This window comes from Syngnathoides biaculeatus, chromosome 8 (assembly GCF_019802595.1).
Source record: "Syngnathoides biaculeatus isolate LvHL_M chromosome 8, ASM1980259v1, whole genome shotgun sequence".
Lineage (NCBI taxonomy): Eukaryota > Metazoa > Chordata > Actinopteri > Syngnathiformes > Syngnathidae > Syngnathoides > Syngnathoides biaculeatus.
In genome coordinates, this window is record NC_084647.1 from 22,812,265 (window position 1) to 22,839,293 (window position 27,029).

Genomic DNA, 27,029 nt, shown 5'->3' on the forward strand with positions numbered 1-27,029 from the left:
TACAAATACACTTGAAAAAACAAAATACCAATACAAAACAATAAATTTGTTAATATAATGCTAATTAAAAACACAAAGAATACAACCAAATAATTTAAACAAAGCATTTTTGAGAGTAAAAATGTAAAATCTATATTTGAAAAAAGAAAGTAAAATCATAAGAAATCGTTTGAAAACAAAAAAAAAAAAAGCAAAATTATGTCCCTATGAAAAACATTCGAATAAATTCCAAATTCATTAATAAATTAAAAGGTACACTGAAAAATGGACACATGAAAATATTACTGACTACAGTGGACATAAAAAATAGAATTAAAAATTTAAAACATAAGAATGCAAATAGAAAATACATTTAAAGGAAATATATTTAAGAAATGTTTTATTTCATGTCAGCTACAGTAAAATCCAAATGAACTTTAATAAAACCAAAAATAATTGGTACCTGTGTATAGCAATTTTCCACCTCGAAGGTACTCAGATGGCTTGAAAACTGTCTTCTCCTTCACCCCTTGAAGTGAAGGAGACTCAGCATCAGGAGAAACTTCAGTATTTTGCTCACCGATACTTTGACGTGGTCACAGGGGCCTGGTGTCGAACTCACACCCTTTTGGGTTGGGACATCACCACTCCACCACCTGTAATATGCCACCCCCATTTACAAAGAATACAATCAAATGATTTAAACAACCTCAAAATAATAGAATACAAAGTACAATAAAACCATACAATCACAATTAATGCTTACAAAGTGGATGAAATTAAAATATAACAAATAATACAGTCAGAAAAGATACGATAAAACAAAATGGGATAAAAAGCAAAGTCAAAGAATAAAATCATAATAAATTTGTTCAATAGTACATTTAAACTATTAAAAATTAATACTAAGAATATAAAAATAGAGACTAAAATTAAATCTCTTGTAAATCACCTGTTCTTACATAATGTATGAAGTTAAAACGTATTGCATGTAAAAGTTTAAAAAAGTGCTCAAATGTTTAAACGTGTTGTACTTGAAGTTCAGTACAACTGAAATTTACTTTGTACATAACACTGTTGAGTGGACGCCACTGAAACGTTGGCAAAGCTTGACCAGTTTTAGTGATCGTTTTGCTAACCACTAGAGGGCGCCCACGGACCACATACAGCCAGTCAACGTACTTTGCCACACAGGAAATTATTGGCAATTATAGTACAGTTGCCCTTTTTTCCCCTTCAATGCTTAACCTCTCGTTAGTTTCTACCCAGATGTGGCGTCAATGAAATGTGATGTTTGTGTGACGTATCATCAGTCCTTCCTCTTCCATGCCAAGCCTAATAGTGTCAAACTCTCTGGGCCTCATTTTCAGTGCGTACTGTGAGTTGAAGTAGTTTGGAGCAACATCATGCCTGTTGATCTAAAAAAAAAAAAAAAAAAAAAAAAAACGCCTGAAAATATTTCTGTACTTGATCCCAGATCAGCTACTTGGTCCAAGTACCCCAATTTCTTCAGGACTATCCCCAGTGACGTTTCACACGGCTCGCCGTTCGCTTCCAGTGGACCTGGGTGGGAGCTGTGGTTTTCAACAATGACTATGGTCTGTCGGCTTCTTCACCAGTATCTAGTTCAAGATACATTTTCAAAAACACATACGGAGTCATAGCTTAAATTAAAGCTACTGAAGAAGGCTGTCCAGATATGCAATTCATTTGTCACTATGCCCTCGTATTGATAAACAAACATGTTGTTGATGCTTGAATAGTTCACAGCAAAAGTCAAACAGTTTTTGGAGCACCAATTATGACATGCAAGATGGCGCCCTTGGGGGGTCGAGCGCCAGCATTCTCAGATTTGAAGTCTACCTCCAAAGTTTTAACCCCATTTGTCACCCCGACGACGACTTCTGGAAAGGATTCTGGGAAAAAGAGTTCGGTTGCAGTTCGGGATCACCAAAGTCATCAACATCCTTCTCTTCGTTGCCCAAGAGAGACGTCAAACTCCTCTGCTGACAAGTCTTCAGTTGTTAGGGCCTCCTTGCCACTCTGCAGCGGGGGAGAGTCCCTGGCAGGCTTGCAGCAACACTTCACCGACACTTCCCAGCCCCTTTGGTCATCTAACGTCTGCATCTAACGCCCCCCCGCACCCTCCTTGCCTGCCCAGACCGACACCAGCGGAGCAGAGAACAGCTGCTCCACTCATTCCTCATCCAAACACATCGACCCCGCTGAGGTACGCACAGTGATGCATTTAAAAATGTATTATTCATAGAAGTCGTTCGTTTAAATCATCATTAGACTGCAGAGGAATCAGTTATACCTCACATGCTGGTGTTCATCCGCCGCGTGTCGGCGTTGTCATGTCGTTTGCTGCCTCCGGCATCAATTTTGTGCTTTGCCTGTCCTGCCTCCTGTTCAAGAAAGATGTTCAGTCCTTGTTGCCGGAGGGCATCATCAGTCTGCTCACTTGCATACAGGAAAACAAATTTCCACATTAATTATGTTATTCAAGTACAAAGTATCACTGAAATGTCATTCAGCTGTCTCCAAGGGTCAAAGGTCACCCCGGAGTGTGATATGGCATCAGTGGAGGGCTTCTCTCTGGTCCTGGGCTACATTGGCCTCCTTCTGTCCTTCATCTTCGCGATGATATGAAATACTCATATTGATTTTTTTCCCCAAAATGTTTCACCATTGTTCTGAGGCCAGCCGTGCTACCCTGAGAACGACCGATCTCGTCAGATCTTGGAAGCTAAGCGGCTTTGGTCCTGGTTAGTACTTGGATGGGAGCTGTAAGCTTCTATTCCTGGCTAAAATGCAGAGGGGTTGCGTCAGGAAGGGCACCCGGCGTGAAACTGTGCCAAACAAATGTATGCATTCATCTAAGATGACACGCTGTGGTGACCCCTAATGGGACAAGCTGAAAGGAGAAGAAGATTGTTCTGAGGCCAGAGAAAAAGTTGATGGCCGGCCAGACAGTCTTTCTGTTGACTTTATCATTCTATTATCTCCTAAATCTTTGTTAGAACTCTCTTGCTTGCTGAGTTTTTGTAGTTGTTTGTCAAGTCTCATTGGGTTGCTAAAATCTTAAATACCAAGTATAACCACTAAAGGGCGGCATCACACCTGTCAAATCGTGCTTTTCCTCCTCATTTGACTTTACTCGCTGTCAAAGTTGAAAATTTCCCAATATTACTCGAGTATTGTGTGTGTGTGTGTGTTTTTTTTTATAAAATGAGTTTTAATAAATGACTTTAGTGTGTGAAAAAGGGAATGTGATATGATTGAAGTGACAAAAATGCTATTCCTTAATTTAAAAAAATATCTCAAACTATAATAAAAATGTATAATATTGTACACCACTGATATAGCATTCATATAAAATCTTCAAATGAGTTTTGCAAGCAAAATTTAACATACAAGTACTGTTTTAGCCTTGCTATTAGATGGCTGCAGTATACTATATAAAGTCCCTGGCCGCAATGTTATACGCACAAGCAAATGTAACCCAATATTCTATGCAAAATTACAATTACAGTAATGTAGAAGTGCACTGTATCGTCCTGAAAATTGTTTCTTTTTGGAACTTGAACTCTAGACATTTTTTTTTTTTTTGGATTGGATGCCGTTAGCTTGCTTTTCTTGCACTTGGGTTTTGGGGGCAGAGGTCCGAGCAGGGTTGCAATGGTGTCTTCGTCTTCCTCCTCCAGGCCCAAATGAGGCACATGGAGGAAATTGCAGAATGATACAGACAAATAATTGTAGGCGCAACCTTTTGCGTTCGAGATATGCAGGCTCATAATTGAAGGTGGGGTCAAAGATTGATTGCTAAATGGAGAGCTGAGGCAAAAGGGCAAGCATGCAAGCAATCTCATTACTCTCAATATTGAGGACTCGGTCCAGCCTTTTAAGAAAGAGAACCACAACCTCTGATCTGGACGTACTGAAACACATTACAGTAGCTTTGCACTCAGCTGTGAACTGGAGCGAACGTTGAAACTGGACACTCTCTATTCTTGGACAGCACTCACAAATTCAGAACCGACTTTTGGAAAATGAAAAAAAAAAAGCAGGTGACAAAGCCCTGGCAGCCCTGACTAACCTCAACTGGGACCAAGTTTTGACTTACTAACAAGTAATGGAAACTAAGCAAGCTGCTCAGTTTCTAAAGGGCCGAATGGCCATTGGTCATTGGAACTAAAAATGAAGGAACCCTCAGGAGAATATCAAAAGGAAGAGTTTTGAATGGTCCCAAAAGCTCATATAGACAGGATCCCACTGAGAACTCTTGACCTCTGACAAAATGTGATGGGGGCCTTGCACCTCCTGGATGTGAGTTTCGACAAAAAACTGGGACTCTTTTCTTCAGTTCCGTCAACAGCACCCTAGTCTGCCGATCCAGAAGTCCGATGTTCGACAAGCCACGCCATTCTGAAACTTGAGGCGCTTAGTGTCTGTGCAAATGTGAGGATCCTGGACAGTGTTGCTTCTACAGAGCAACAATAAGAGGATACTTTGACCTTCTAAGGTTTTTAGACAGGTACACGCTAATTATGTCATAATACAGTAATCCCTCTTTTTTCGCGGTTAATTGGTACCAGACACACCCACGAAAAGGGAAAAACTGTGAAGTAGGGGTAAATGTCGTTTTTTTTCTTTTTAATCGCTTCATAGGTCCTTGTCTTGCTGGAGATTCCGCATTATACCCGATTAATGCAGCTTCCCGCTACAGTACTGTACTAATGTATGCTAACGTTTTTCTTCTTTTTTTTATTTATGTATTTTGCTTCATTGGTCCATGTTGTTGCGCCGGGGATGGCGCATTACTACGTAGGGATTGGTTTTTTTTTTTGTGGGGGAGGCGGGGTCATAAATCCACGATGTACTCAATCCGTGATAGGTGATCCACGAAGTAGAGAGGAATTACTGTATTGCTAATTTTCTGCTTTATCCAAAGTTGAGGACTGAACGTTGCTTGGCCTGTTAGAACCTGTCTTCTGTTTCAGGAGTTTCACAAAATGCCCAGGACTATGGGGAACACCAGACTGGGGAGTTTTCTAGTGGTTTCAATTAATCCACATGTTGTTAAATTGGCAGAAGGAGATGGCGGGAGGGGGAGGGTTATTGGACTCCCTTTACCTCTACTACCAACTCTACCTTTTGGTTTGGGGGTTTCTGCTCCAACTGCCACCAAACACCTTGCGACTACAGCTACAACTGGCTGCTTCAGCAATGGAGGCGTGGACTACGGCCATTTTGCAGACTCGGGCAAATGTTTTCATTTATACATACAGAATGCCTTGGCCACGTCTGTTCAACTTTCCTCATCTGATCTTACTGACCACATGGTCGCACTGTAACAAACTAAACAATTTCCCATTTTCTATGATGCGTACCTTGTTCAGGGTCTTGGGCAACGGGAACTTCTCCCAGCTGACAAGAACCTGGACTGGTTCCCTGCCCATCTGATGGCACATACTGCGTACTGCACTGCATCTGAAAACCCGGGAGTCTGTCAAGTGCATAACTACTCCATTAGTGAATACTATTGTTCGGAATCTCATATATTTCTTACCTTCTTTTGATCATTACTTCATACCTTTCTAGAGTATTTTCTTGTGTGATTGTACTAGAATGTTTGAATGAAGGTGAAGTGATGTTACTTAAGAAAGCATCAATTGCTACACAGACTGACCTCATCTCTGCAAGCGGACCAGTGAGTGGGTTGTCTCTGCGGCCTTATCGCCTTGCATTTGAAAAACACAGCTGCCTGCCTTTAATGACAGTTTTTTTTTTTTTTTTTAATTCATGTTTGGGAGAAGGGAGTTGGTCTGGGCGTCATTCTGCCCTGGGCAGTTAGCGACACTGAGAAATAGATGTGCAACAGGAGCGAGCAGGAGGCAGCCACTCAGGCAAAGTCCTTCTCAGGGGTAGGTCGTATCATGTCTCTTTTATTGCAGTACTATTTGCTGACATAGTTTTACTAATAACAACTCCGATGTGTTTTCTCACAGTTGCTCTATGTCTTGGCTCTGCTGGCTCTCCACTGGCCGGTGGCCCTCCTCAGCCCCGCTGGTGCTCCTGGCGTGGTTTGTGTCCAGGCAGCCGGGCCTCAGGGTGGGTCAAGCGCTGACTTGTCCTCGGTGGGCAACGCCGGCTAAGCGGGGGCTTTTCCAGGATGGAGACGTAGTGATCGGTGGACTCTTTAGTCTCCGCTACAATCCTCCCCCCGTAGACTTCGACTTTACTGCCGAGCCAGAATATAAAGAATGCACCGGGTACAACTTGGACATTCACCCTTTTATAATTATTATGCATTTATTTGGGGTTTTATATCCATGGTATTGAGTGTTTATTGTACTGCAATGACAACCATTTCAAGAGCTGGATAAACGTTTTGCCTTTCTTAAAATAATGACGCTCAAGTTTAATTGAATACAATGTTTATTGAATTTCGAAGACATAGTACAGTTTACACAGTGTGCAGTTAATGCACAGTTCATGCTCAACTCATCATGTGAAATGTCGTCTTGTTCTCTCCACCACAGTTTAGAGCAACTCCCCTTACAGTACGTTTACTCCATGGTGTTTGCCGTGGAGGAGATTAACCAGAGTCCTCACCTGCTGCCGGGCGTGACGCTGGGCTATCACATCCACGACAGCTGTGCTTTGCACCCGTGGGCGACCCGGGCAGCCCTTTCGCTGGTGAGCGGCGACAGCAGCACCTGCACCCCTGGGGCGGCACCACTGGCCCTTTCGGAAGAAGGGGATGAGAAAGGTACAACCAAAAGGCATAAAAGCACCATTGTGTTGTATTTATTTATTGATTGTTAAAATAATGCCTCATTAGGTGTCCCACTGATCATTGGCGGTGCTTCATCGAAAACGGCCATGATACTCTCCAGAGTGCTGGGACCACTCTCTGTGCCTTTAGTAAGCTCATTTAATTACTTTTAAGATGACCTCTATCAATATAAATCGGTTATAGTTTTGGGTAGTGTAGAATTGCACTGCGTCATACTGAGAATTATAATTTGTTTGTATGGGAGTGTGCTGCATAAAATTGGGAGTTAGTGACTTAGTTATTGAATTCAATGATAAGGAAAAAAACATCTAAATAGTAAAATATTTTTTAAAAATTGAAAACTGAAAACATAAATGACAAAGCTAAAATAATAAATTACAGAATTGCAACCAAACAAAACAATTCAAGATAATCTATATTTTTGTCAGATTTTGAAGTGTAAATTTAATATAATGAACAAAACAACACAAACATACATACAAACATGGTCAAGGTTTATTATCCAATATTTTAAGAATTTTTTTTGTCCGCTTGAAAAGATCAAAGTTCATTTATTTTGTGAAATGTCTTTTTGAATGAAATGAAATTTCTTTTTGAATGCTGAAATATACATATATAAATATATATTTAAAAAAAAATATCAAATCTTTCAAATCTTTTAGATCATTAACGTATATTTTTCTTGCTAGATGAGCTATCAGTCGAGCTGCCCCTGTTTAAGTGACAGGCGTCAGTTTCCCAATTTCTTCAGAACCATCCCCAGTGACATTTTCCAAGCGCGGGCCATTGCCAGCCTCGCCATATACTTCAAGTGGACCTGGATCGGAGCCGTGGTCGCAAACAATGACTACGGTCTGGAAGCTGTCAAGGTGAATCCGAGATCCAATATAAGAGCTGCATCATGAATTCTATTAATAAAGCTCAGTTTTGAGAAGTACAAATTTAATGTGGTTTGTAGCGGTGTACAGCTGCACTTTATCAAAGTAGGGGTAAATTATTATTGTTATTATTATTTTTATTGGCCACCAGGTGTTCCGGGAAGAGACCCAGGAGTCGGGAGTGTGTATGGCCTTCGTGGAGACTCTGAGGAGGGAAAAGATCAAGAATGATGCCAGGAGAGCGGCCCTCGCCATTAAGGCGTCAAGCGCCAAAGTGATCCTGATCTTTACGTGGTACACCGACGTCAGGGAACTGTTTCTGCAACTGGCCGAAATGAATGTGAGATACAAACAGCATCACAAAAGCATAAGCCTAGTATGTGATCCTTTTGTGTTCTCGCTAACAATCAGGTGACTGACAGGCAGTTTCTAGCCAGCGAGGCCTGGAGCACCAGCGGTAATCTCCTCCAGAACCCCGTCACCTCAAAAGTGGCGACCGGAGTCCTGGGTACAGCCGTTCGAAGCTCCCCGATCGCCGGATTTGAAGATTACCTCCGAAGTTTGAACCCTTCTCTCCGGCCAGATGATGACATTTTGAGGAAATTCTGGGAGAAACAGTTCGCGTGTAGGCCTCAGGTTTCCAAAAACACCACCATGTCTGATCGGTGGGCATCCCTACCCCCGTGCGGAGGGGAGGAATCCCTGGAGAGTGTGGATAATCTCTTTACTGACACCTCCCAGCTACGACAGGCCTATAACGTCTACCTGGCTGTTTACGCCGCAGCTCACGCCCTCCACGACCACCTCGGCTGCCGCAACACTCGCGCCGTCCTACGAGATGGCAGCTCCATCTGCTCCTCCCCCAGAAACGTCAAACCTGCTGAGGTAAACACATTTTATTCAGAGATTTAGATCCTATCTGAAATTACAGTCATGTGGTCAAGCAACTTGGGCTGACTGATATTGTGCCAAACATTTCATCAAATGGAGACTGTGTATCGTGAAGGGTTTTCATTATCCCCCGCGGCCCGAGTGCTATTTTACTCACTTTCCAGCACTACGTAGCATGTTCCAATATCATAATTTATATTACTGCAATTGAATAATAAATAATAAATACTAAAATAATAAAAACAATAATAAAAAATACAAAACTGCACAAGTAGAAACCATTAAAAATACACATACATTTTCTATCCAGATAAATGAAAACAAAATAAATAATAAATCAACAATAGCATAATATTGATATTCAAATAATAAAACAAAATTGAGATATTTGTAAATATTGTAAAAATTAATGTTAATAATCAAACAAATAAATATGAATGTACATGATCAGAAATTAAAAGAAGTAAATATATTCAAATTAAATCATACAATTGTCAAACAGTGATTATTCGTCAATGTATTTAAATGAAAGTAATAAATCAGAAAAACAGAAAAATAAGAGAAAATTTCCCAAATGTTACAATTTGTTAAAAAAATCAAATTAACTTAAAAAGTAACAAAATAAAAAGAAATACATATATAAAACACATATATAAAAATAAAGAATGAAAATGACATTATAAAAATAATACACACAGTATATATATATATAAATGAATAAATATACCCACACAGTATATGTGTGTGTGTATTTATATATTTTTTATTTATGTCATTTTCATAATGACATTATTTTTATTACGTAATTTTCATTCTTTATTTTTATATATGTATTTTATATATGTATTCCTTTTTATTTTGTTACTTTTAAAATTAATTAGATTTACTTTTAAAATTAATTAATTCTATTTTTGTAAAAATTGTAACATTTGGGAAATTAAATACATTGACTAATAATATAGTGTGTGTGTGTGTGTGTGTATATATATATATATATATATATATATATATATATATATATATATATACACACACACACACAATGACGCTTTTGAAGATACTTGGGTTAGTCTTTAAAATTTGTGGCAAAATGTCTCCTTTCAGCTGCTGCAGCACTTAAATGAGGTCAACTTCACCACACCACAGGGGGAAAGGCTTTATTTCCAAGGGGCCGACATCCCCGCTAAGTACGACCTGGTCAACTGGCAGATGACCCCCGACGGCTCTCTGAAGCTGGTTTTGATCGGCCGAGTGGACGGCTATGAAATCCACATAAATGACACGGCTGTGCAATGGAGTTCAGCATCCAGTCAGGTGTGTCAAAGAAACCCATTTCTTGAAAATGTTGATACCCCCATGACATGAGTGTACAATTTGACGCCTCCAGGTCCCCACTTCAGTGTGCAGTGAGAATTGCCCTCCTGGTAGCAGGGTGGCGACCAGGAAAGGAGAACCCGTCTGCTGCTTTGACTGCATTCCGTGTCCTGAAGGGGAGATCAGCAACTCGACTAGTGAGGCAACACCTGTACGTAGTTCGCACGCTGTTCAAGTTCTGATCCCTTTTCTTGATGTCTTCCAGACTCGCCCAATTGTGAGCGTTGTCCAGTGGAATTTTGGTCCAACACGGAGCACACAGTCTGTATTCTCCGCCAGCTGGACTTCCTGTCTTTCAACGAGACCTTAGGCATCACTCTCACCGCGGTAGCCATGTCGGGCACGGTAGTGACCACCGCTGTCTTTGTGGTCTTTCTCTACTACAGACACACACCTATGGTAAGATGCTATGGGATGACATTTCAATCCACTTTTCAGCTCAAGTTTCACTTCCTGCGACGTTTGAGACGTTAAAAAAAAAAAAAATCTTAATGTGACTGCTATAATGCAGTGCTTCTAAAATTAAAATACAATAGAGGGGGAAATAAACAGTTTACTTCATGGTTCTCTTATTGAATGACAACTGACAGGGCATTGAATTGATTCTAATTGGACTGGGTCACCACTAGGGTGTCAACACAGGGTCCGGGGGCCAGTACGAGCCTGCCTCCTCATTTTATGGAGGCAGGCTTTTATTTTATATTTTTTGTCCATCCTTCAGGTCCGGGCCAACAATTCCGAACTGAGCTTCTTGCTGCTCTTGTCGCTCAAACTCTGTTTCCTGTGCTCGCTGTTGTTCATCGGCCGCCCGTCCTCGTGGTCCTGTCGCTTCCAGCAGGCCGCCTTCGGCATCAGTTTTGTCCTCTCCGTGTCCTGCGTGCAAGTAAAGACCATCGTCGTGCTGGCGGCCTTCCGCTCGGCCCGGCCTGGCGCCGGAGCCTTGATGAAGTGGTTCGGTCCGGGCCAACAGAGAGGAAGTGTCTGCGTGTTCACCTGTGTACAGGTCAGCTTCTAAATTAAGACTTCTTTTTCTCTGTACTACTCACACTGAGCAAAGAATATTATGCTTCTGGATGAAATTTTATGCTGAACTATAACTTTTACAGGTCAGCTTAATTTGTTATGTCTCGCGCTGAAACGATGAATCGCATGAGTCAAATAATTCACCATTTTGAGGCTTCAAAAAGGAAATGGCTAATGAGCTTTGGGTGTCACGAGCAGGTTGCAAAAAGACACAGAGGGACTGCAAGAGTCACAAAGTAAACATCGTTGGACACTTTTTTTTCCATTCATCTCCTTTGAGAAAAAAAGAAAAAAGTCCTGAAACATTCAACAGTTGACTTGTGTGTTCAAAAAAGGATCGATTTTAGTCCATTTTAGGTTGATCCGGAATTTTCACCCAAAAGCTGAATATCCGTAACTTTTTGTGAGTAGTGTATTACCCTGAGGTTTTTTTTCCCCAATCAGATCATCATCTGTATAATTTGGCTGTCCCTCAACCCCCCTGAGCCGAAAGCAGTCTTTGATACCCCGGGGTTGAAGGTCACCCTGAAGTGCGACATGGCCTCAGCGGTGGGCTTTTTTCTGATTTTGGGTTACATCGGCCTGCTGGCCTGCACCTGCCTACTGCTGGCGTTTCTCGCCAGAAAATTGCCCGACAACTTCAACGAGGCCAAGCTGATAACCTTCAGCATGCTCATCTTCTGCGCCGTGTGGGTGGCCTTCGTGCCTGCTTACGTCAGCTCGCCTGGGAAGTACATGGTCGCTGTGGAGGTCTTTGCCATCCTGGCCTCCAGCTATGGCTTACTACTTTGCATTTTTGCCCCAAAGTGTTTTATCATTCTTTTGAGGCCAGAGAAAAACACCAAGAAACACTTGATGGCGAGATAGAAGAAAAAAACACAACAAAAGAAATGTGTTCTGAAAGCAAACACATGTATGCATCGTTGTTTAGGATTTGCCCAACTGGACCTTAAGCAGAAATACACATTTTACCATATAAAAAATGTTTCATGTAGTAAGTTGTGCTATTTTCATGACAACCTCCACTTTTGTCTTCGTCTGTTTTTGGCTTTAAAAAAGATTTTTATTGCCATGATGTCTGCAATTTTAAGGGGCTTTCCTATTGTAATACAACTGATCTGTATGAAAAAAATTCTTTTTATGTCTGCCCCCACCGTTAATAAAATCCTGGATCAATAAACAGCCATGCATAACCCAAGTTTTGTACTGTCTCTCTATATATTTTTTTTTATCTTCAGATGTAAAATATGCCAGTTTTGTGGAATTTCCAAGTTATTAGAATGGCAGCTGTACAGACTGCATAACTTTAAAACTAGCAATGCCACTTTTGAAAATGTAATACTAGTTTGAATAATTTAAACATAGATCAGTACGAATCCAATGAGCTTCGTCCAATGCAAGCAATACAGTATAAATACGGTGATTGACCAGACTATTTCAACCCCTTTGTGATTAAAGTTAGCAAATGTAAAAAATGTAAACTAGGTTTTGTATCCATTTGTGACCACCTGGGGCAATATTGTTTGCGTGCCTGCGTTGATAAATTATTAATCGTGGAAGTCAAAATCTGGATCAGTCAATCGATCTTGAAAGGTTCCTCTCCTTATTGGAAAGCCACATTTAACATAAATATTGACTTAAGTCCTCTTTTTCTGTTGAACACCCTAACTTAGGCCATGGCCGACTTTTGCCGACACCCCCGTTCCTGGTTACTCCCTTGGTCATAGTTTTTTTCTTGGTCACAATTTTTTTGGTAACGCTGCATAGAAAGAGAGAAGCAAGCTATTGTGTCGATTATTTGTAAAAAAAAAATAAACAAACAAAAAAATCCCCCAAGACATTCAGCACAATAACAATGGAAAGTAGCTGAGTTTTCAAATAGAGTGCAGTGATCAGATAAGCTAGCAATTAGCCTATCTTCTTCCACCCCCCCCCCCTTAAAAGTCGGCAGAGTCAAAATTAGTTGGCACAGTGAAATTAATATTATTTACACTTTGGAGGCAAACTGAATGGAAATAAAATATCAGCTTATAAATGATTTATTCATCATAGTTCAGATATTTAAAAACGTAACATGAATATTAAAACATTCAGGTGTGTCATCAGAAAGTGCAATTCTCTTCTAACTGTGCTTATGTGATGTTTCAGTGGCTCGGCCCATGATGGCTTTCTTTGTGTTTCTCTCTGGTCTCACCAGGATTATGTAGCATTTGGGTCCAAATAGCGCCACCAAGAGGCCAAAACTGGAGGCCAAGATGGCAAAGACCTCCACCGCGTCTGCATACTTTCCCGGAGAGTTGATGTAAGCCGGGACAAATGCGACCCACACCGCACAAAAGATCAACATACTAAAGGTAATCATTTTAGCCTCGTTGAAGTTGTCGGGCAGATTCCTGACCATGAATGCAAGCAGGAAACTGAGGATAGCCAGTATACCTATATAGCCCAGCAGTATTGAAAAACTCACAGTGGACCCAACCACACACTCATACACAATCTTATCTTTGTGGTATTCGGTGTTTTTATGTGGACTCGGCGAGGCAGAAATGATCCAAGCAGTGCAGACAATGCCCTGAATGCAAGTCAGAGCCAAAATGGTGGCTCTCTGCTTCATGGCACCAAACCATTTGAGACTGGCTCCTCCTCCTGGTTTGGAGGCCCTGAACACAGCCAGAACCACCATGGTTTTAACCAGGATGGAGGACACACAGAGGACAAAGCTGATACCAAACACCACGTGCCTCATCTGGCATGTCCACAATCTGGGATGGCCGATGAAGAGCAGTGAACAGAGGAAGCACAATTTGAGCGATATCAGTAGCAGGAAACTGAGTTGGGAATTGTTGGCCCGTACAATGGGTGTGCTGCGATGGTACATGAAAATCCCCAGAACAACAGCGCAGATTAACGTGCCCAGTAAAGAGAAGCTCGTCAAGCAGATACCAAGTGGGTCATGGTAAGAGAGGAACTCTGTTTTCTTTGGGACACAGCGGTCACGCTGAGGATTGGACCAGAAATCCTCAGGACAACTGGAGCACTCCATGGAGTCTGCACAAACAGTAGAGGATTACAAACATTTGAAGTATGGTCGTTCCATAATGACTTTAGGGGAAGGTTTACAAGAGACTTTGCATCAGTGCTGACTGTATAGAAAGCTCTGCGGCTGTCCGAATAGTCAGTCAAATCCAGAAATAAAATCAACAGGCACATCTTTCTGTTTGTACAAAGGTAAGCAATATACTTGTATTATGCTGCTGTTAGCGTCTTAACCAAAATGTGGGACTGACTGAGGCTTTAGCTAGCTAAACTAACAAGGCTAGCTACATAATCCTGGTTGCAATGTTTGTTCAAGCTAATGGCTTTAAATCGAGAGCTAACCAACTTGACATGGGTCAACATTTCTCCTTAACATAGTCCTGTTCTCTGCCTTGTGTGTGAGCTTTATGTATTAGCTTCCATCTTAATTTATTTTTTCTTCTTTTGTGTGGCCAATTTCTCTTGTCAGTTTGACATAGTGGGTGTAACCTTCTAGGGAAAACTACAGCAATCGAAATGTAATTTTCATGTATCCTCCTTGTGTGTCTCCTTTGGCCGAGCCAAGGACTCTGTGAAGCAAAAAGAAGAGTAACAGGTTCTGTTAAATGTTTGGATAACGTGTCTCACAAGTCGTTCACCATGAGAAAAATGACATGGAGAAGACTCACTAAATAAAGCTAGTATATATCTCCAATTTCTTCTTCCACTATATTGAACCTGCATATTTGTGATTTGGCATTCTTGAATTTGGCAATTTTGGATATGAGGAAGGAAACCTATCTTCCGTTATTCATAAAAGTATTGCTTTGCCACCATTTTTAGAATTTAGGTGCTATTGTCAATCGAATGTATTGATGGTGCTTTTTCGTCTGCAATTGAGAGATCCTTTTTGTTCACCTTCAAAGTGAAACTTAATTGTTTTTGCGTCACATTCATTGAGTCTACCAATAGGTGTCGTCTACTGTGCCAACAATTATTATTGTGTGGAAAAGCTAAAAGATGAGTTATGCTATTTGTGCAAAGTCCATATTTGTGCTGATGTGTGATGTCATGCCAGTTTTGGGCTAGCGTGGTATTTAGGCTAGTATGCTAGCTAATGCTAACGATGAGCCTCATGTGAAGGTGGTTTGCTGAATAATGTAATTACTGACCCGTATTGTTTCTATATCACGGGGTTCCTGATTCTAGATGTATGTTGTTGATAATTTCCTGATTGAGTCTTAATCGTACGCTATTCCCTTTGCTGATTATATGCAGGTGTAGTTTGCATTTTTTTATAGCTATATTGGGGGGCCGGTTGCCACACGGCACCATGTTTCCTCTCACCGGTATTATCTTAGCTACCTTAAGGCAGTGGTCCCCAACCACCGGGCCGTGGATCAATTGGTACCGGGCCACCAAAGAAATAATCAATTAGTTTTGTTGTATTCATTATCCAAGTCTGAACTTCTGGAGTTTTATTTTGAAAAATGATTCTCTTGGTTACAGTTCGGTCACTTCAGCGCCAAAATTTACCGCCACAAGCTTGCAAAATAAGTAAAAAAACACGTATTTGGAAAATTTCTTTTCGAAGGGGAAAAGGCTCAGTGAAGCGATAGAAAAATAGCATACAACTTCCAAGAAAGGCAAATTAACAACATCAAAGCACATGTCCTTAACTCTCACCCTTTTGAGGAGATGGATGCCACGTACAGATGGTTTCTCTTTTACACGGAAATAAGTTATCCAGAGTGAAGAGTGTTTGAATTACGAGGGGCGCTTCAAAGAATTCTCTCAGAAAAAAGAAGTCGCCACTAGCACTACATTTCCGTGACGAGCCATGGGTCGCAAAACTGGCTTACTTGTGCGATATGTCTGGCCCGCTCGTTGAATTCAATCGGTCACTTCAGGGGAAAATAACAACGGTCTTCAAGGTGGCAAGTAGCTGGATTTAAAGCCAAACTAGACACGTGGGGGCAGCGCGTGAACAGAGGCATATTTGACGTTTCAAACATTCGCAGGGATTTTGTGTGAGACTGAGCCTTCATTCTCCCAGTTGATGCACGATCACCTGTCTTTGCTATTAAAAGAGTTCAAGCGCTACTTCCCAACTAAAAACGCCCCCAGTGGCGCAGTAAAAATCGTCAGGCATTGAGCAATCCGCAGTGACAAAAAGGCAGGGGACCACTGCCTTAAGGTACTTGTTACTACCACAGCTGTCCTTAGCTCTTTGGAGCGCTTTGGTCATCTCTGATAAACCATATACTAAAATCAGTAAGGACAGTTGCTATTTTTTTTTTCTCATGTGTAGGGTATCCTTTAAAAAAAAAAAAGTTCAACATGTTATGAATCTGGATGTTTATGTACGATGGCTCTTATGAAAAGGAAAGTTGGAAACAAAGACCCACTCGTCGTGTTGCTGATCTTTCCTTCAGAACAAAGGATGCAGTCGAAGCAACACTCGGGTTGTCCTTTCTTTCTGGCCATGCGTGAACCCGGAGGACAACTTTCACTGCACACAGACTGGGGAGGCTGCACATGGAAAAACAAATAAACTCTGTCAAATGTCATCATAATATCACTCCACAATATCACACGTCTGCAAATGACCTTTTTGGATCCAAAGCTCCAGATGATTTTGTCGTCATCGAGTGTGAGCTCTTCGCCTTTGAATGCTGACCCCTTAACTTCACCAACGTGCTGAACTCTGGTTTGGCCGTCGGGCAACAGCTGCCAATTGATGACATCATAAATCTGTACTGCATCACCACTGTCATCAAACGACACTTGGTCACCAAAAGATGTGGTGAAGTTGACCTTTTGCAAATAATGCAGGAGCTGCGAATGACAGTTAAAACAATACAAGCAAAATTTACAACTAATATGTGATCAAAAAACTGTAGTATTATATTATATGAGAAAAATTAACAGTTGTACCAAAAATAAACTCATAAGAAAAATATAATTTGATTTGAAGGCAGAATATTACAACAAATGAATTGTAAAAAAAACTAAAAAAGCAAAACAAAAAATATTTTTAATCCCCAAATTGAATTAATTTATTCTTAAATTAATATAATTTAATGAGGAAAGGTTTATGTTATATTTTCATGCAGTGATAATATGACAAATTTAATGGAATAAAATATGGATGTCAGAAGAAAAAAAGGCAATTTTTAAATGAATAATTTCATATTTTAAGAAAAAATGTTTCTGACGGGTTTTCTGAGTCAAGTCATAATGTCACAATAGCAAAATAAATTCACAAGAATTAAGTCATGTTTCAGAAGAAAACTTATTATTTCAGGGATGAAGTTGTACTTGAGATTTTGTTTCAATAAGACGTTTAGAATATTTTCAGGAGGGAGATCAAAATGGTAAGAGAATAAATCTATCCCAACTACAACTTTTATTCTAGTAACTGTTTTTCATAACATTCTGAATGTTTGTAATGTTACGTTTCCATTTGCAAGTTTCATTCTTCACAAAACTGTATGCATGAAGTACTTGTAATGATATTATAATTTGAAATAATTTCATCGCCAACACGTTAAATTAATAGCTCTCTGACAAAATGTAGTCTCTTCATAAAGCTAGAACTATGGTTCTTGTGCAGTTTTACCTCCTTGTGTATAATTTTCCATACCTGCCATGGCTCCAGTCCCTGCAAAGTAACACAGCTGCGGCCACGGAAAGGCCCCCTCCCTGGGACGCACTGCAACAGGTTGTGGAGGGCATGAGCCAAAGCGTAGACCGCCTTGTAAATGTTATACTCAGGTCTGAGGTTCGAAACGTCCAAAAAATCCATCTCGACTCCGGCCAAGTCTTCACGTCCTGTGCATATCTGCCCCCCCGCCTCCGACCAGCCTGCTGGAGGCGCAAACCGACAATGGAACATGTGTTCCCAGAATTGGTTCACCTGCGAATAAGAACAGTTGTCATTTGAAAAGTCGAAGCCACTTGGATGGGAAGTGCAGTTGGAGTTGAAAAGCTCACCAGGCTGTATTCGCTCTTGTCTCGTTCGTCGGGACGTATTCTCGAGAGGAAGTGGCCCAGTCCCGGTATTTCTCCTCTACGGATGGCAATGCCTAGCGTGCCCTCCAGATAGGACATGAAACGGGGCGTATGCAAAACCGTGGCTGCTGTCCAGGCTTCGCTGGCGATCCACTGCAGGCCCGTCACGTTCTGCCTCAAGACCTTCGGGGTTCAAATGATCCCAATGCTACATACACTTCACTTTGAAGACAGCGGTCAATTTGTTTCTTAGTTTCCGAGCTATGGCCAAGTTCCTGGAGGATGAGTTCAGAACGCTTTAGTTTACTGTATTTGGACCATCAATTAAAGTGTAGTCTTTGTACTAAATCACCAAGTTCACCACAAAGGAGCATTTTCCATCCATTCATTTTCTTTGCTGCTTATCCTCACGAGGGTCGCGGGGAGTACTGGAGCCTATCCCAGCTGTCAATGGGCAGGAGGCGGGGTACACCCTGAACTGGTCGCCAGCCAATAGCAGGGCGCATGGAGACAGACAACAGTCGCACTCACAATCACACCTGGGGCCAATTTAGAGTGCCCAATTAATGGTGCATGTTTTTGGTATGTGGGAGGAAACCCCAGTGCCTGGAGGAAACCCACGCAGGCATGGGGAGAACATGCAAACTCCACACAGGCGTGTCTGGGATTGAACACGGGACCTCAGAACAGTGAGGCCAACGCTTTACCAGCTGAGCCACCGTTCCGCCCCAGAGGAGCATTAGGGAACACAAATAAATAAACACTATGGCAATATTATGTGTATAAACTCAAAATAGTAGAATAAAGTATAACAATATACTTCATATATATTTCTTAAACAAGTTGTAATTGCAATTTTATGAGACCACGTTTGCGTGAATGAAATTGTAATTTTACCAGAATAAAAAGTCATAAATTTTCACAAAGAACTATGTAATACTATGGGGGGGTAATTTTACAAGGATAAAATCAATATTTTATGAGAAAATATAGAATAAAGTCGCCTTACAACTGTGATGATTAAATATTTATTCACAACAGTAAAATTGTAAGTTTGTTTTCTTCTTAACCTTTCCATTGGATTTTTATGTACAGTATGTACATCACTTTGTACAAGCTGTGGCTGCTTTTTAAAATGTAAAGTTAGTGCTTTCTAAAAATAAAGGTGAGTTAAGTCATTTTTAAAGAAATATAGATCAAAATTTTACAATAATGAGACCTAGTACATGTTCAATGTCATAATTCTACTGTACAAGACTAAAGCCAAAGTAATTCAAAAAAGTATTGTTTTTGCAACATTAAAGTGGTAGTATAACAAGATTTTTCAATATAGCTCATTTTATCTTTAATTATTGGTATATTAATGATTGTGGGATTTTTTGTTTTTGCAGTAAGAATAAAACTAAGTAGGTAGTGGAACATTATAATATACATTTTTTTTCTCTCTAATATTTGCTAATTCCAACCTCTTCCATCAGATGGAGCATGTGGTTTTCATGCGCAAACACCATGACGACGCGTGCCGTCGATGCCCTCATCAAGTCCACAATCCTCTGGAGCTCGGGCGGGTCGTTGTCCCACGGGAGGACCTCCAGGTAAGCCAAGCAGCCGCTGCCAGATTCGCCCAGGTCGTGCCGGAAGGCCCGGGCCACGCCGACGCCGTAGTCGTCGTCCGTGACCAGCAGGCCGGTCCAAGTCCAGTTGAAGTGTTTGAGGATCTGAATCAAAGCTCGAACCTGCAGAGAGAGATTCAAAGATATTATGGACTTCCAACGTTCTTCTCAATACAGTACACCACAATTTAACGAAAACTAGAGACTAGAGAAAATATCTCTTGATTTAGGGATTAAGAAAATGTGAAAAAGAGTTCTGAACATGCGGTTAAGAAATCTGGTCCTCACACGGTATATACAGAATGTAAAGTATCTCTCAATTGGGATTTTTTGGAATTGTGATGATGAGTACTTCCTGAATGCTGAAGAAATTTTGAAGTTGGAATTATTGGAATCAGGAAATTTGGGAAAGAAAAGGTAAATTCAGAATGTGATAATTTTACTGTAGGAATATGGGCATTTGGGGAATGTGATCAATATTTTCTCAAATGACCTGAGCACTTTGACGTTTCAATATTATTCTAATATTCCAATATGAGAAGAGTTTGCAGTGGTGTAAAACTGTGCTATCATCATACTGATTTTATTTTTAACCCTTTCCCTACCATAATATTAAAACCACCTCTTAGTATCACATGGTGCGGTTATACACGACTCATAAATCCTCTTTCAATCCAAAGTGAATATTATCTTTAAAAACAAATGTTTATGTGTGTGTGTGTCTGTTGGGTCAACCTGAAAGTCATCATCCGGGATGGTTCTCAAAAAGGATGGGAATAGTTTCCGATTGCTTAGACAGGAACACGTGGAAAAATAACTCACCTGTACATAAAAACAGACAGAATACACATAAAGTACTGTAGTTTTGTTTCAAGTCTGCATTTCCAGAGAGCCTAAAGTAGAAGCTCACAATGGGCATCCTATATAAACCCAGCACCACCGATGTGGCGATGGAGAACGTCGAATAGGAATCGCCCACAACCCCAAGCACCGGCGGGGTTCCCACGCAGTCGTCCCGCGACACAAACTGTTCCTCTTGCCCGCTGACCAACGAAAACCCTCCGCTGAACCCGACCACCAGTTCGCCGCAGTTATCATAAAGTCGGTAACCCAGAGTCAAGCCTGGCAGCAACTCCTTGTTTCTGTTGATCTCATCCACGGCGAAGGCCATGGTCATGAGGTGCCTGAAGCCCAAAATGTCAAAGCTGAAATACGCAGACAAAAAGTCAACAAAGAGGACGGTGGGTTTGTTAGTACAGGTCTGTATACTCCAATACGTACCCCTGGCACCTGGGCTGACCCGGTTCCGAAGTGAACGTCTGCTCGGGGAACACGGACTTGAAATGCACCTCAAACAGGCCCCCCAAGACCACATCGCCAGGCTGGTGGACCTCATTCAGATGGAAATTCCTCCATAGCTTGCATGAAGTGGAATTAGCGCTAAATGAGGACAAGGAGAAATGTGTCAAGAGCAGACACGCAAAGAAATGTTTGTCCTCAAACACCCCCATGACGCCCGCTCTCATTTTCGTGCCCTGTCTTCATGTCACGTTGTTTTATATGCGGTGCTGAACTGTCATTTCCATCACAGGAGTACTGACACCTCCCATCTGGATACGCAATATGGGCCGGGATAATATCACAGGACAGTGATTCTTAACCATTTATCCAATTTCATTTCATTCTTTGTCTAGCAATACCAACGACTTATTGTAACAGGCAGAACAATTAAAAAACATCCACTAGATGGCAGAAGGGACGATTAACCTCTGTCCAAATGTTGCCATATATCAGAGTAATGTAGTAGCTTTGTGCATGACTAAAGAGGCACCGAGTTCACGCTGATTAAGGCCTAGTACAGACATGAGCATTTTTCTTTAGCTGTGACAGATCCCACACATGATCGAGCATTGAACAGTTTGGGTTGTATTGTGGTGTGATGTGCTCTGATAATCTCGACACAGGATATCACACAGACACAGAGATTATTTACGCCGACGATATTGCGGATGATCACATGTGATCTCACAAAGACAAGCAGACGCTTCCGGGTACGCTGCGATGTTACCTGAATGTTTCCAACGTTATCGTCAAAAACAAAAGGCTTAGTGTGGAAAGTATTTCTTGCCACTTTTATATAAAATATGACATCAGGTCGGACATGTTTGTTCATTTTTTTGCTAGATTCTGTTCCCCGTCACGATTCACGGGATCACGACTCAAGAATATATCAACGTTTCCCTACTGTACACTCATTAAGAGTCATGTCATTATCCAAGCCGGTTGCGGGAAAGCTATAGCCTATCCCAGCTAGCTTCGGGTGAAAGGCGGACTACACCCTGAACTGGTCGCCGGTCAGTCGCAGGGAAGTTATTGACACCATCACTGAGCAGGAATAGATTCCACGCTGCCCACACCAAAGGCAGGCGTGTGTAGTACTAAACCATCAGAAGCTCCTGTACTCATTAAGAGTTTTTGTTGTAAATATGGAACACGCTCATTATTTCAGATTGTCAACCCTGACCTATTTTGCACTCCATAATTGAGAAATATTCCACTCTTAGATCACCTTAGACCTAAGAACAATCTTATACAAAGATCTTAGAAGATATAGGATTGTTTGGTCTTCGACATGCTTGGTCAGAAAAGGGGAAAAATCAACACAAAAGCAGCCGGATTGTGTTTATGTGTCCACCAAGCTTTAGCCACCGAAATACACTTGGCAATTAACGCAGTGTTGTCGCGCAGGCTGGAAATTGCCAATCATGATGGAACAACACCTAAGAAATGTTGTAGGGCTGGTTATTATGTTTATTAGTGCCATGGTGTCTTAAAAACAGACTAAAAGTGAAGAATCCCTGGCTTACAGAGACATGTTCAGAATATGCAGGACTTAAATTAAATTTCACTTGGTGGGTACACAGACACTCCAGAACCCCGGCTTTGTCCAATATTTGCATAAAACTCATTAAAAGGACAATTTGACATAACATCCATCCATCCATCCATTGTCTACCGCTTTTCCGGGTTGGGTCGCAGGGGAAGTAGCTTCAGCAGGGATACCCAGACTTCCCTTTCCCCAGCTACTTCTTCCAGCTCTTCCGGAGGGATCCCGAGGCGTTCCCAAGCCAGCTGGTGGGACATCCCCAGAACACCTCACTAAGGAGGTGTCCAGGAGGCATCCGAATCGTATGCCCCAGCCACACCTCATCTGGCTCCTCTCAATGCGGAGGAGTAGCGGCTCAACACTGAGCACCTCCCGGATGACCGAGCTTCTCACCCTATCTCTAAGGGAGAGCCCGGAAACCCTGCGGAGGAAACTCATTTCGGCCGCTTTTTTTTGCGTATATGTATAAACTCAAAATATTGAACTTTTAAAAAATGGGTAATTGACAATAATGTGTCCCTGAATCATTCTGAAACAATGCACGTCATCATAGCAAGGACATAAAAAAAAATTCCAGTTATGCATTATTTTCCACACAAGTACATTCATTCATGTATCTTTATTGTCATCTTTACATGCCTGTTAAGAGTTAGACTGCAAATTATAATAAAATATAGTTATCTCATGGACCAGTATTCAACATTTTCCCCATTACATGCTTTTTGGTATTCTTTTCAGGTTTTATTAGTATTATATAACATTTAGGTGCAAAAATGCTGAAGAGTAAACCAAAAGCTGAAGACAAAATGGCAAATATCTCCACAGCCACAGTAAATTTGCCAGGAGAGCTGACGTATGCAGGAATAAAGGTGATCCAGACTGCGCAGAATATCAACATGCTAAATGAGATCAATTTGGCCTCGTTAAAGTTATCAGGCAGCTTTCTCGCTAGAAATGCCAGAACTAAACATATAATTGAAAGAAAGCCGATGTAACCCAGCACTGCGTAGAACGCAGCTTCAGAGCCGGTGTCGCATTCTAGAATGATCTTATCGCTGTGTTGGAAAACCATAGCCGGATAAGGTGGCTTTAACTTGAGCCAAAACACGCATAAAAGAATTTGCGCCAGTGTGCAGGAGCAAACTATGACCCGCTGCTGCGTCACCCCGAATTTTCCAGCGACCTTGCTGCCGGGAAATGAGGCCTTGAAAGCCGTCACCACCACTATTGTCTTTCCCAAGACGCAAGAGATGCAGAGAGCGAATGTCACGCCGAACGCTGTGTGGCGCAGCATGCACACCCACGCCGTGGGTCTGCCGATGAATGTAAGGGGGCAAAGAAAGCACAGGAAGAGAGAAAAAAGCAAGAAAATGCTCAGCTCGGAGTTGCTGGCCTTGATCACCGGAGTGTGTCTGTAGTAGATGAAGATGAGCATGGTGGCCAGCGACAGCAAGGCCCCCAGCAGCGACACAATGCTCAGAGCGATGCCCATTGGCTCGTAATAGGTCAGGAACTCGATCGTCTTTGGGATGCACTCGTCCCTCCTCTCGTTGGACCAGGACTCTTGAGGACATGGCATGCAATCTGCTGCGCCTGTTGGACAGCAGAGCTTGATTTCGCCATCTGAAATTGCTTTTTGGAGTACTGTACTTGTTCATGCGCACACCTGTTGTGTTGGCTATAGTACCATCAGTGCATGGGATGCAGTCAAAACAACAGATGGGTTCTCCCTTTATCTGAGCTTTCCTTGTCCCCACTGGACATTCCGCAGAGCACACCGATACTGGAACCTAAAGGAGTTCAAATTAAGGATCCTTTAGATGCAGTAGTGGGAAGCAACAAAGTACAAAATACATAGACTAATTATTTTTCAATTCAGGATTTATAAATGACACAACAAGACAGCTGTAAAGTCAAGCTCAGTTGAAATAGTCATTGAGATCTTGGGGTTTTATAGGGCGGAAAAGCATTTTTCTGTCAGTTCACCACTGATATTGATATTTTTAGAGTTGAGCTCATGCTAGCTGGCTTTTAACATCATGCGACATATAGCCTGATTTTTTTCTTCTTCTTCTCTGTTTAAGCACTATGTAAGCAAATAAGAGGGAAACTATTTTATCTGCAGATTTTTTTTTTACTTGTGCCAAGTTATCAAAACTGGCATTGTATATAATTGACAGCCAAAAGTTTTTACCTTTTGGTTCATACTCCAGTGCATTTCACTCTTATTTAGTTAAGTCCAGGAGTCATTTTTGTAGACAATTATCTGTACTTCTACTTAAGTATGGATTGTGAGACCTTTTCCCAAGTACATTCAAAGCACAAGCATCGCATAACCATTGAAGAATAAAGTGTGAACTCACCACATTGTCCGTTCGCCACACTATCTCCTCCTCCTGGATGCTGAGCTCATAATGGCCGTTCTCATCCGAGTCAAAGTGACCCAGTGTCACGTGTTTCACCTTCCCATCTCTCAGCTGCCAGTTGATAAGGTCATAAGAAGCTGGTGGGTCACCATTTTTGTCAAAGAAGACATTGTCACCGAACCGATTCTTAAATTTTACTCTTTGGAGTTGATGGGTCACCTAATGGAAAAAGAGCAAAACCAACACATTTAAACAGAATTCTTTAAATTATGTTTTTTATATTCACACTCTGCACTCTTGCAAAAAGAGTACATTGACAGTTTTTTTTTTTTTTTAACTGTGGAAGAAGATCATGTAGCAGGACAAACTGAAACTGGATCACAATGGAGGAGTTTTTGAAAAAGGTGTTTTTCAGTCTCACCTGTTTTGGCTGAATGTCTGACACATTCAAACATGGTGTTGCTGCTTTCTCACTAGGAGTTTTACAGAAAAGCAGATGGTGCAGGGCATGTGCAATAGCGTAAACAGCTTTGTACACATTATACGAGACTCTGAGCTGAGTGACATTGAAGAAAACATCCTGGGATTTCATCAACGTCTCATTGCCTGTGCATATTTCAGTCGAGGTGTCAACTTGTTCGCCTGGTGGAACTGCTTTACAGCCCAGCATTATCTTCCAGAATTCCCTCACAAATGGTTCGCTCGGGTCTGTGTAAGGGCTAATGCCCATGAGGAACGGCTTCAACTTTGGAATTGCCATCTTATGCACCACAAAGCCGAGGGCCCCGCCGAAAGCTTTGTAGATATCCGGGGTGGATGGTCGAGGGGCTGTGATCCAGGCCTCACTGGCGATCCACTGGATCCCTGTGATGTTCTGTTTAACCACTTCTTTCATTAAAAGGTAGAAGTCACCCTCAGGTACAAAAGCAAGAATAACTTTAACGCTTGATTGTTTGATCATTTCCACAACAGCCTGGATCTTTTCCATTGAGTACGTACGCAGAATTGTCCCGATAAATGCCACACAAACCCCAAACTTTTGAACCTCTTCTTTAAAGGCCAGAACCCCGTGACGCCCATAGTCATTGTCTGACTGTATGGCTCCGATCCATTGCCAGCCAAAGTGTTTGACCAGGGCTGCCAGAGCTTTTGCCTGGAAATAGTCACTGGGAATCGTTCGGAAAAATGAAGGATATTTTGATCTGTCACTTAAACAGGCACATGTTGAGAAGTAACTCACCTACAAGACAAAAACAAAGGGTATCAAACAGAAAATCGTTCATTTCAGGTAAAACAAATAATAGAATAGGAGATTCGAGTTCTTACTATTGGTATTTGGAAGGGTCCAAGTGTCCCCGCTACAGCAAGAGACTGGGAAGATCCAGACTCAGCTATGAGGGCGGATATAGCCGGGAGACAAGATGAGTCGTTTTCTGTCTCCTGTGTTCCACCAGCCAGTGTTAGAGCAGCACGCAAAGATTTAGTAGGAGATGCGCAGGAGTTGAGGATCCTGTATCCCAGTGATATGTTTGGCAGAAGTGCCACATCTTTGTTGATCTCTTCAATTGCGAACACCATCACTTGAGTCCATCGAAAAGCTCTCAGATCAAATCTAACAACAAAGCAAAGCAAAAACAAAACTGGTAAGGCACAGCATTGTTGATGGCCTATTCAGTTATTATTAAACTCACCCTGCACACTTGACTTCAGGAGGCTTGTGCTGAAATGTTGAGGTGCTTCCTATCTCTTTGTTGAAAACTGGAAAAATGCCCCCAATAATGATGTTCCCTCGCTGTCCAAGACTGGGCATGTTGAACCTGCCAAACGGCTCACAAGCAGTCACTGTGTCAAATAGCCAAAGACACAAGAGAGAGGACAAGAGGATGGTTTTTCCCAGCATGTTTGCTCTGCATTAGGAGAGACGAGGACTTGACTATTATATGATGCAAATGGATTTGTTCTCCTAATAAACAGTGGACGTAATCCCCGTAGGGGGGAGCCATCACGTGTTATATCAGTGTGTGCGCACAGAATAGACTGAAAAGTGACAGTGGAATCCGGGTGAGTAGAAGTTTGATGATTTTTAAGTGATCTTCATGAAAATAATGATAAGAACTAAATATGGGAATTAAGTGTTTTGAATGGGGGAAAAGTGGTTGCATAGGTGCTGTCTGTTCTCAAAAAGGT

General features: G+C 41.6%; 2 protein-coding genes across 2 annotated transcripts; one reads left to right on the forward strand and one right to left on the reverse strand.

Annotated features, from left to right (window-relative positions):
- The first annotated feature begins 6,147 nt into the window (after positions 1-6,147).
- LOC133504845 (extracellular calcium-sensing receptor) lies at positions 6,148-11,879 on the forward strand. Its single transcript, XM_061827516.1, has 11 exons — positions 6,148-6,254; positions 6,525-6,754; positions 6,827-6,909; positions 7,471-7,650; positions 7,811-7,999; positions 8,071-8,544; positions 9,655-9,864; positions 9,938-10,061; positions 10,130-10,323; positions 10,646-10,927; positions 11,392-11,879. Exons 2-11 carry the CDS (start codon positions 6,559-6,561, stop codon positions 11,812-11,814), a joined length of 2,355 nt encoding a protein of 784 aa, XP_061683500.1. The 5' UTR covers positions 6,148-6,254; positions 6,525-6,558; the 3' UTR covers positions 11,815-11,879.
- A 1,176-nt stretch (positions 11,880-13,055) lies between these two features.
- Positions 13,056-26,420, reverse strand: LOC133504962 (extracellular calcium-sensing receptor-like). Its single transcript, XM_061827720.1, has 15 exons — positions 26,169-26,420; positions 25,264-26,082; positions 24,840-25,061; positions 24,143-24,266; positions 23,167-24,069; positions 22,159-22,165; positions 20,871-21,128; positions 20,500-20,794; positions 20,325-20,411; positions 19,443-19,712; positions 17,959-18,159; positions 17,609-17,881; positions 16,573-16,800; positions 16,371-16,494; positions 13,056-13,995 (listed from the first exon to the last, which is right to left on the reverse strand). Exons 1-15 carry the CDS (start codon positions 26,418-26,420, stop codon positions 13,070-13,072), a joined length of 4,989 nt encoding a protein of 1,662 aa, XP_061683704.1. The 3' UTR covers positions 13,056-13,069.
- Between the last annotated feature and the right edge of the window lie 609 nt (positions 26,421-27,029).